This window comes from Suillus fuscotomentosus (assembly GCF_016647785.1).
Source record: "Suillus fuscotomentosus strain FC203 chromosome Unknown F5891scaffold_8, whole genome shotgun sequence".
In the NCBI taxonomy this organism is placed as follows: domain Eukaryota; kingdom Fungi; phylum Basidiomycota; class Agaricomycetes; order Boletales; family Suillaceae; genus Suillus; species Suillus fuscotomentosus.
In genome coordinates, this window is record NW_024539520.1 from 297,201 (window position 1) to 308,839 (window position 11,639).

Sequence of the window (11,639 nt, forward strand, 5' to 3'; positions counted from 1 at the left end):
TGAACCATGTGTCTATTTGATCTTGTTTGTTGTTTGGATGTATCTGTGTTGCAAATTTGTGAACTTGCAAGTCCAGCATGTCTACCATTTGTAGTCTCAATACTAATACTATATCATTATTCTTAGCTTGTTACTATTGTTTCTGCCTTTCGCATTTACCCAGCAGCAGCTGTCATATCAGCATCTGCAATCCCAGCACCCACGACTATGCCATGTCCTGGACCAAACAAACCTGCAAGAAGTCGACTGGTGGTGATGTGTCTTGTGTCACCCTCAACCTACCTGGTGCTGTTTCGACTGTTTCAAGGGTAGAAGTAGGAACTGTGAGGATTGAGGAGGAGGAGCAAATAGATTATAACAATGTGCATAATCAAAGGTCTTTTTTTTAATATTTCAACTGACTACAACTATCTACATCTACCTATAGTTCTGTCTTATTTGTTGTGATGGATCAGTGGATAAGCACTACTTGTATATGTATGACTCCTGTCCACACACTATGTGCTCCCACTGCTTGCAGATCACACCACGTCACCAGGACATTATTTCTGAAGTCGACATCAAATTTGTTTGCATTTCATGCCATGTCCTAGTGCAATATCATGGCCACCGCCCAAGAATCCTTACTTCATGAGTTTCTAACCTTTGTTTTTGTTTTATTCTTATTGTATTGATTCAATCATGTATATATCGACTACAGGGATTTTACTGCAACAGGAAGCCCATTTTTGACACATTCCTTCAGATCCGTGGAGTACTTGAGTTGTCTCACTAAGCACAGGTTTTGGCCGAAACTGTGCTGTTCATCCATCTCAACCTCATCAACAACAATATAATAGACAGCCCTTTCAAACTCATGCACAATTTCTTGTGCTCTACTTCCCTAATGGTGGAATTATTTTTCATGAGGTCACCTTTGATGTTGACTCTGATTCAAAGATTGTCTGTAGCATTGCCAGCTGAGGTTTCACTTGACCATTGTTTTGAATTTTTAGATGCTCTCAGTACTGATGGCTCTTATCTAGAGCTGGTAGATGCAGTCAAGGATCTGACTAACATGACGGAACAAATTGTAGACATATTATTATTAATCTTGGGAATGTATTGATCAACACTCATTCACTAGCCGATACCACAAGAGGAGCTTGACTTACCTCCATGGATTGTAAAGAGTCTTACCTTTCTAAGTATCTGCATGAGTCACAGGACATGGTGATGGCCAGCTTGGAGCTATTGGCAAACACCTCAATCAGGCCTTTGCATATTCTCAGCTCTATAATAAGATGGGCAGAGGCTGGGTGACAAATGGACAGGGATAACCTGATGGAGTAATTAGTAGCCTTCTTCTCCTGACGATCATTGCAGAAATGCTTGCATTTGCTAGCCTTGCTGTTATTGGACCAATGAGACTCCCTATCTTTTGATAAACATCTATCAGGCATCAGGCTTCTGAGGCTCAATAAAAGATCATGCTGAGTAATAGGAGGTTGGGAGGTATTAAAGGCTAAACAATTAGTGAGCTCTAGAGCACAGCCCTCATTGTTATCATCCTCATAGTTAGAATTATATAGATATCCCCATCAGCATAGGCAGAAGCTCAAAACCTGTCTGAATGGTGATGATATCATATGGTGAAAAATAGTGTCCAGAGTATGTCTAGCATAGTTTTGGCCACACTACTGATTATGAAGATGGTCCTTACCTAGCTTGAAGGCATTAAAGGATATGGCCTGGTCAATGCTGAGTAGGAGGAAGGCCAGTAAGGAAAAATGTGCAGGCTGCTTACCTAGTCCAATAGCCCTAAATCAGTTATACACTGAATGAAATGAAAGGTTAGAGTAGTTGGATTTAACTTGAAGTGTGTCTGATAAAAAACACCCTCACTCTTTCATAATTTACCTATATGGACCTAGTGCAGGTACTGGGTAATGTAGCTTACTGGAATATCCTGGCATCAGGCATCCAGCTAAGCAGTGGTGTGGTTTTCTTGTAGTAGTCAGTTTTTCTCTCTAAACAGCATCATGTTTGTTGTACCCTTCGCACATTCTCACTCACAGCTAGACTACATATTCATTTAGACCTCTCCCTGTATGTATTTCATTTCATGAATTATGATACACACCTTATAGTCTTTCACCTTTTGGTCATTTTGTTCCATGTCAAATAACATCTTATATTTTATATAGAGATGTTCAGAGACTAGTGAGCAGCTTTTCCATCCTCCTGACCCTGAAGCAGCTCCACTTGCTCGCATCTTACCCCAGCTAAGGCTCAGTCCAGCCCAATGATAAGTCATATTGTGACTTTTAAGCTACATGATGTTAGACTTTTGTTAGTGCATCATGAAAATGCTACAACTTCTGCAGCAATTTCCATGACTTTGCTACCAAATGGTGCTGCCTGAGCACTAAGTGCTCATCAACTACACCTACTACTGCTAGTCACTGGAATATTCCAGTGCTTATCCTTTAAACAAGCCATATATTTTAGTATGCTCCAATGTCTTATATGTATATCTACACCCCCAGAGTCACAGTTAGGTGATATTATCAGATTTACAGAAGTACCAGTAATCCCAGTCTGCAAATCAGGTCTCCTACACAGTGTTCCACCAGCTATATTACTTGTTGCTAAAAAATCTATCATATTGCAATGTGGTCTAATTCCTCAATATATGACATTTTTATTTCTCCTCAGCAAGTGACTATAATGGTAAACATGATCTCAGGAGATCAGTGCCACCTTTCTTTACCTCTGAGATCCTGATGTCTGTTGATTAACATTGTCTCCATTAGTGAAACCTGGCCCACACTAAGCTGATTGCTAACTAGGACCTTCTTGTACATCCAGCACACCCCCTCATCATCTAGCAGACCCTTTCACGCCTTCTCATAGTTCTAATTCTTCTTATACATCTAGTACACCATCTCGCACCCTTCCATAGTATATCCAATTCACCCTCTCTGTACTTGCTCTCTCTTGCACTCTCTTATAATATATATGATATTTTCTAATGTTTCTCTTATTGAGTTGTATGTTTATTTTTGACATGCCAAATGTATTGCTTCTATGTGATATAAGATTATGACTATAAACAAACAGGGAATAATTAAATTGTGAGGTGTACCATATTGGGTGAATTGAAGTTCTCTTTTCTCCATCATGCAATATTATTAGCTTTTTGAGGACCCTTTTTACATTTTCATTGCTCTACTGTTATGACTTGGATAGATTGAGCTTTCTGTAGTTGAATGACTAATCTCTCTCTGGAAGAATGTCCAAGGGAAAACCAAGCACATTAAAGTAAGGAAACACAATGATATGTGTCTAGTCTATATAGGTGTATCCTATGAGGTTCAGTAGTAGCCTGTATCTATGGATCTACCTGAGTCAGAGATAAGATGTCATGAGGCAGGCTTCTATGTCAAGATAAGTACATGAGGCTGTTTCTGCCTATGAGTCAATGATGCATGAGGTGGCATGTTATAGCACACTACAGTGTCTCAAAAAAGTGTCCCAATGTTTGTAGCTTTTCATGTAATTACTATATCATGTGTCAAGCCATAGGAATATGACTAAACTATAGGAAGGTATCGGAAAGGTCTGCTTCTCAGCTTCATTTCAGTTCCCTATACCATGGGAAAATAATGACATTATGTAAATATAATTCAACAGGGTTGATGTCTTGGGTCTATGCTGAACATGATAGAATAGTACTATCATGATCTGCAAGCTATTGGTGGCTGATTTAGAGGTATACTTAGGGTCATTGTCATATCAAAAACCAGTATTTTCTTTCTTAGCTCATAACTCCTGCATGCTTCTTAGCAGACACTCCTGTCAAATGAGTATTTACACTTCAGGTAACCTTTTTCAGATAGCATAATGCTTAAACATTGTGGGTCAAGGGATGAAGCAAAGTACCATCTAGCCCATGGGTTTCCCAGGTCCATAGGTCCATGTCTTGCAGTCTCTTGGCCCATGGACCATATGGGACAATCACTCCATTGTGATAGTCCCTTGTTCCAATCCCAGTTATATCATGCTCATGGGGGATGTCCTGTTATCGGTGACACATCACTGGGTGTCAGGGGTCCTTTATCTAAAATATACTACCACTCCTACCCCACCGCCAATATACCACTCCTCTGCTACCATCACTATTGCCATGCTATCACTACTGCCACTGACCACTGAAGATGTCAAGATTAGGGATCCGCACGAATAAATCATACCCATAGATATACCCATACCCCAATAGTGGGTACGGGCTTTATGATGGGTATGCTGTCATGCTATCACTACTGCCACTGACTACTGATGATATACTATTGCTCTGGAGACAGCTCTGGAAGGAAGGGGGTTCTTTGGATCCCAGGTCACAAGCAATCCAAAAATCAGTGCAATCACTGACACACAGCATTTTTTCGTTATTGAACACTGGCTCTGCAAATATGCAAATATAAAGTTTGTGGTGACACCATGTGCACTAATTGCACTGTGACTGTTTGAACTCACTCAACTATATTTTTATGCAACATAACTAGGAAGTACTATACTTCGAGTCAAAGTGGGACATCCCATCCTCAGTATATTCAGTTGAGTGGGATGTCCCATAATCTTTATTATATTTAGTTGAATAGAATGTCCCATCCTTGGCATATACTCTGAGTTAGAGTGGGATGTCCCATGATCTTTATTATATTTAGTTGAATGGGACATCCCATCCTTGGCATATACTCTAAGTTAGAGTGGGATGGCCCATCCTTGGTATACTCAGCTGAATGGGACATCCCATGATATTTGGTATATTTAGTTAAATGGGATGTCCCATCCTTGGTATCTTCAGTTGAATGGGACATCCCACCCTTAGATTATAATATTATTTGAAATCAAGTGTTTGTGCAAAATAGGTTTCTTTATTTAATCAAAGAAAATACAAGGCTGCTAAATTATCGAAGTATATGTATGTGTAACATAAAACAATATATGACTATGTTTCTCACAGTCGTTTGCGAGGGGAAGGACGGACTGGGGAAGAAAATGGATCTAAGTCCAAAAGCTCATATTCAAAATCAGTTCCACCCAGCTCATCTCCAATGCTGTTGCCACGGTATTCATCTAGCAGTGCAATGTCCTCAATAGTATCCAGCAGCTCTCCATCATCTCCATCACTCAAGTTCTCATACTCATCCTCATCCACTACTACTGCAGAAAATCCATTTGCAACCAAATTGTGACGACACGAAGCCGCTGCTACAAGCTTCTCAGCCGAAGGCCCCCAATCTTGTGACATAGGCCATAGGCAAGGGATTCCACGAAGTTTCTCTTGCCACGTTACACACAGCTCAGCCAGCATGGTGGCATGTTGATCAAGGACAAACAACATGTCCTCATCTACCTGTTAAATATCAATGAAAGAATATCCAACTAAATATCATGTTACACACCTTCGTCGAATTGTTCCTTGACACACCCCACCCGCATCCACTCTTCCTGCATCCACTCCTGCAGCGCACATCTCTCCCACATGATATGTACTGTCTCCTCTCCGCAACGATCTAATTCAAGCATACACTTGATACCCTGGTGAATTCTTTCATCTGCAAGCCACCTCGGAATATGGCCATTGGCGTCATCCAGACCTATGTCTTGCCAAACTTCATCATCAAAGTTGAGCTGGAAGAGACCCTCACATGCGATAGGGAGAGGGGGAAGTGCGTTTGGAGGAGCCTTGCCTTGACGGATAAGCGCTTGCAGCTGGGTGCAGAGGTTGTTGTAGGTTTTCGATAGCTTGACGATCCCTGGCTCACGACACTTAACAGATACCTCAGTGTGGCTCTGAAGCTTCATTTCTGGGAGTAAAATGTCAGCTCACGTCATGGCACACTAAGGCTGCTTACCATTTATTGTTCGTCTATATGAGCGTTCAAGTTTCTTGACTTTGAATTTTCGGCTCTGTAGTCAGTCACGAAGGCGGGTCTTTACAGCGCGAGCATTCATGCAAATGCGAAGGTAGGCATTGTTCCATAGGCCCTTCAAGTTGGCTTGGTCACTGACACCGAGACCACACTTGCACTTCTGGATATTATCAGCAACGTGCTTGGATTTACCTCGATATTCTGATAATTGCAGGTCAATGTCGATAATGTTTGCTGTGCCAAATAAGATGGCATTTTCGAGTTCGTGGACCATTGAATTATGTTGTTCCAGAATCTTCTCAAGGGTGAGGATAGCTGTAATAGCCTCAGCACCCTTATTCTTCGACTGCTCTCAAATAATAATCAGCTGATGAGGATAAATTGAGACATCGGACATGTACTGGGGGCTGGCTTGGTTTGCATGGCGACCTGCACCTTCCACTCCTCCCATAACTCCCCCACAGGAATGTCACACACCTTTAGCCCTTCCTTTGCTACTGCCTTCTTCTCCTGATAATGTCGCCAGTGCCTCCAGAGCCACTGACCAAACATGACCATGGACTTGTTGTCGAGATGTCTTACTTGTTCATTGATAACAAATATACACTGATTATACTGTAGAGGGAGATAAGTAGTGGTCCAAAAAATAGATAAACTACAACATATGCCAGAGACTCGAAGGGACGGGATTAAAGGTTTGATAGCACTCCAGAAATGCTCGCACCCTTCACCATCTGAGAGCCCAAATACAACACATTTTCGGGGGTGATATACAATTTGGCAAACCCATTGGTGACCAAATGCATGGAAAATCAAGATGCCGAAGACAATGCGGGGGAGAACATCGGTAAGAAAGCCCCACTTGCGACAACTTCGCTCAAGCTGGCATCCGATGTCATACAATAGTCCCACCTTAAAGTCAGAAGGAAGGTGTTTGAACCATCGTCGAATGAGCGCCAGTGCGTAATGCTGCTTTTCTCCAGCTGAAGTCATATTGACTAACCAAAGGACATGGTTATGGCAGCAAAGGAGGGCCATAACACCCATGTCAGAGAAAAATTGTGTGCTCACCTGTCAAGAAAAGGTCACATTATAAACTGAAACATTAGCAAAGGGAGACCATACCTTTTCTCTCTTCTCGTCAGCAGTGATGAAAGAGTCATTGCAACCTTCCAATACTGATGTAGGAACATGCATTCCATCCTCATACCCATCCTCAGCCTCTACAGTCGACCCTTGCTTTTTTCTACTCGATGTTGATGATTTGCTGCATTCTTTTCAAAGTGCCTTGACCTCTGCTTCCATCTCTTAAACCTCGCACTCAGAAATGAAGAAAGATTCTGTCGGATTCTTGGGATTGTCATTGTGTGCATGGGTGCGCTTCTGATTGAAACATGCATCAATACAGCCTATAGCATCAACACTGGACATAATGAACTGCATGTAAGAAAACCAAGACACAGACTAACCTACGGTCTGTACTGCGGGCCAATCTCCAGTCTTGAGCTCCATAACAAAGTGGACACCATCCATGAAAGTATTCCGACGGACGCCAAGCAACCTCGTTGTCTTCGGCATCTTTCTTGACATGTTCTTCATCTTCCTCAGCGTGTTCTGCATCCTGCTCGTGAGGGGGGTTTCGGCAGTCTGAGCGTACATGTCCCAGTCCTTCTTGTATTTGTCTGCGACTGAATAACAACAGAATGCAGTACCAATGATAGGTGTTGTTAAATCGGCGGCGAATTCCTTCCTAAGGTCTGTCAAGTAAGTGAAGGAGAAAATCAAGGAAAATTAGTTACTTGCCTTGGCACATACTCTATAACCCATACCATCTAGTAACACTTCGAAAGCATCACACCACCCAGTGACGTTTGGTGCTAAGGGAACAAAAAGTTCCTTGACAAGTTGCAGAACATGGATGTCCACGGCTAGTGTAGGTGCAATGGGAGCACAAGGGAAAAATCCTCGAGATACTAATTGACAGGAAGCAGTGTTGTAGCTGCAGGTCAGATCACAGATTTCAACAAATATGACCAACATACCTTCGAAAGTGACCAGTGTCACTGTGAGATGGCGGGAGGTACACATGCTATCACAGAAGGTCTGGACAATCTCCGGCCGAGTCTTGAGTGATCAAGATAGTCAAAGATAGCGAAAGTAAGGATTCAGCAGGGATGGTATGACCTCTTGGGACCAGCGATGTCATTGGTTCTTGCGCTTCCTTCCGTTTGTGATATGCTGTGTAGCTTCCGCAAAGGGGTCCGATGTTACATGCAAACCTTGACTGAGTGGTAAGTATTCCGCATCAGAGTAATGACCTGGCACGTCTGAATCATAAGATGAGCCAAAATTTTGATGGGGACATCGACTTAATTTTGAGTGAGAAGCTTGCATAAAGACCTGCTTCCCAGGAAGCGTCAGGAGTGACTGTGGGTGAAGATAAAGATCACCAGTGCCGTGTGGCCTCCAGGGGTGACCCAACCTATGAGATCAACCATGTGTCTGCCTATTGGCTCCATCGTGACAGGAGCCTGTTAGTCTGGTGTAGGATTGAGAGTCTTTGTCGCATTTTTCCGTCTGAAATGTTTCAGATGTCGCATGAGTGATGCCATTGTAAGATAAATGCTATTGTGCACACTAGCATTCCAAAGTTTCTCAAGGGCTCCAAACCCTTTATTGAACAGCTGTGGCACCAAGCCCCAGCCCTTTGGTGGAGGAGGGCACCCAACCCTCACTCACCTGCCAGTAGTATGGCCATCAGTGAATGTAGCCACAGATGGTGGTGGGACCTAGTAGATGAACTGAAGACCTCGCCGTGGTTAGGAATGGAGTTAAGAAAACCACACCAGATGCTGGGATGGACAGGTGAAGCTGTACTGCTGGTCACACAATTGATCCAGGCAGATCTGACGGACAACCACATCACCAGGTATCGCTTGCGACAATCTTCGGATGTAGTACCAACAATAAGGCAAGGATCCAGGAACCAAGTCTCCACAGACACTGACGGAGGGTGAACACGAGCTGGCGATTTATCAGCCTTATCCATTGCCAGCTTCCATGACATAATTCTAGTGGGTAACAGATCGCTCTCAGGATCTACCTACTTGTCTCGTCCCTGAGATGATGCAGCTACTTCAGACTGCTTGAGCGTGGTTTTCATTCTGCTATTCCCCTTGCATTTGCCAATGGCAAGGGATGGCGAAGGAACAGAGGATGATGAGGGCAGATTTGAAAATTGATCTAGAGCAGGGGCAAGTGTGTGCCAGGTGGAAAGACTTGTCGACAGGTCTATAGGTGGGGAAATTTGATCTAATTGGATATTAGTCACTCAAAATGTACTAGAATTGAATGGACTTACATGGTGAGAGGCGTGGTTGGGATGGCATGGTTTGCACAGGTCCCCCTTGGTTCGTCTTCCTGGGCTTCATGTCACTGGCAAATTTAGACTCTCATTGGAAGGATAGTAGGGCACGAGAGGTGGATGCATTGTTGATGGATGGTATAATGCTAGGTGCCATGCCTTCATAGGCTTTGTGTGGGGGATGCTGTCGTACATAAGTTTCACCATCAACACGCGCTAGTTGTCGCGTAAAAAGATGGTGGTGCTCGCCAGATGTACCACGATATAACACAGGAAATGGCACCAACTCCTCCCAAACTCTAGGATGATGTGTAACAATGTAGCCAGGTGGGGCCTGGAAGTCTTTGACAAGGTGGATGTTTGTTCTGAGAGGGAAAGTTTCTTCAAGATGAATGTACCAGAAACGGATGTGTAAATCATATAAGTCTTGAGCTGTTGCTGGATCTGCTGTGAAAACACCCATCCATTTCTCATCTTCGAATCTGAACTGTTCCTTGGAAGGCGGCGATGGGAGTGTGACTGTCTCATACTGCACAATTGCAAAAGTGTCCAGGAGTATATGTTGGAATTCAGCTACCTGTAGAATTAGATCCCTAGCTGGCAGAGGTAGAGACTGGAGGCGCTGGAAGCTATGATTTGCCCCCCAAATATGCACTGCCAATTCTTTCTGAGCCTCGGCGCGCACTGATTTTTGCGCATCTGCAATGCAAATTCCCGCTTGATCAAGAAATTTCTTGAATGCATTAATGAGCTTTTTGTCCAATAATCCAAGTTGAAATGAGCACCCCAGCTCCTGACAAACATCTTTCTCCGTCGGTGTGAACCACAGCCATTTCATGATGCTGTCTGTGAGGAACTGCTCATGCCAGAAGATGCACCCACTCCACCGATGTTTCTTAGAAAACAGTTAGGGCCAGAGAAAACAATCTATATGGCTGATGAAGGTACAACAATTCAGATGGTGAGTCTGAACAATGTTGGGTCTTGCAGAACCTAGCTGCTATTCGACCCTAAAGGGTTTCTGGACTAGGCTTAAGGCTCAGAGGAGAGGAAATATCATAGAAAACTACTGAGCACTCAGACTCATACTGGTAACTGGTGAAAAGATTGATTCATTATGTAAGCTACAAAAGTGCCAACATAAGGTAAGGTAAAAACAGTCTCTACAAGCCCAACCAGAAATGAATCCCTACACCGAATCGACCATCTGCAAGTGGCTGCAGGTCGACAGTATCAAAGATGTGTGGTTCGGGAATGAAAGACATGTTCGGAGACGTGATGACGTGCAGAGGCTTCACAGTGAGTACACGCGCATTGAAAGGCTTGTAAAAATCTACTTGTATTCAGTATTGTTTTGTTATAACAAATAATACACTTACCATCCTTATCGCATACATGGGGCAGGTATTTTTTGGATACTGAGGGGAAGATGGACAAAGTCATCTCAAATTAAAAATGCTGTATGCCTCAAAATGTAATCAAAAGGGTATTGAGAACAGACAGAAAGAACTAAATGGAGCAGGCCGTAATGATGCAACAGTAAGTGTTCCACGCCCTGTCTTCAACACTGGGGCCATACAGCCATCCGCCCACCCCTGGACATAATGGATGACCTAGAGTGCGACAGGTAGTATACTAGCAACCCACAGTTGCTCTTAAGGGCCCCAAGCCCTTTGTTGAGCCACTGGGGCACCAAGCCCCAGCGCTTTGGGAGAAAAGGGCACCAAACCCTCCGCTATTGTGATACACAATGCGAGTACTCACTGTAAAAATCGGCTTGAAATGATAACGCTGGAAATCACTAGAATTTGTAGTCAATTAAAAAGTATAGCACACTATGAAATGTACTTACAGAAGGCTGTAGCTAGTCACTCGGTAGTTGTTCTAATGTCAACAGTAACTCAGAGAAGGAGCAAAAGTTGAAGAGGCTCACAGTAGTTGAGCTACTGACTTAAGATTTCATTGAGTCATGTCACATGTGCTGTGATGCGTCAATCATTCCGGATTTTCCCACAGCAGCAAAATTGGAATGACTGATAATGTGTGACCTACTAAATTTGGTGTCATGGCATGGAAAGTGACGATTCAAGCCCAGTGAGAACTTGCCTGGGCATTGCTGAGACCTGAATGTTGCTTGAATGTCGTTAGATCTTTCAATTTTTCCTACCTTAGTGATTGTTCTTATATGCATAATAGGCATAAGATGTATTGCAAACAGTAAGTTCAAATTCAAAGTTCCATTAGATAGATGAGTTAAGACCTGATAGGTAAGATAGATAACGATTCGGAACATAATTTAAGTGGGTCCCAGATCATGAGGATAACATAAAGCTTTCGAAGAGCTTTTTGTGGTT

At 43.1% G+C, this 11,639-nt stretch overlaps 2 protein-coding genes across 2 annotated transcripts; both read right to left on the reverse strand.

The window, feature by feature from the left end:
• Positions 1-5,002: 5,002 nt before the first annotated feature.
• F5891DRAFT_1183612 (uncharacterized protein) lies at positions 5,003-8,009 on the reverse strand (the record flags this gene model as incomplete). Its single annotated transcript, XM_041366312.1, has 11 exons — positions 5,003-5,397; positions 5,451-5,855; positions 5,904-5,958; positions 5,989-6,272; positions 6,323-6,461; positions 6,708-6,992; positions 7,047-7,188; positions 7,243-7,330; positions 7,391-7,678; positions 7,751-7,894; positions 7,964-8,009. The coding sequence occupies 11 exons, from the start codon at positions 8,007-8,009 to the stop codon at positions 5,003-5,005; spliced, it is 2,271 nt and encodes a 756-aa protein (XP_041230538.1).
• A 1,427-nt stretch (positions 8,010-9,436) lies between these two features.
• Positions 9,437-9,751, reverse strand: F5891DRAFT_908592 (uncharacterized protein; the record flags this gene model as incomplete). Its single annotated transcript, XM_041373590.1, has 1 exon — positions 9,437-9,751. A coding segment is annotated over one exon (315 nt), but the record flags the coding sequence as incomplete, so codon positions are not given.
• Positions 9,752-11,639: the final 1,888 nt, after the last annotated feature.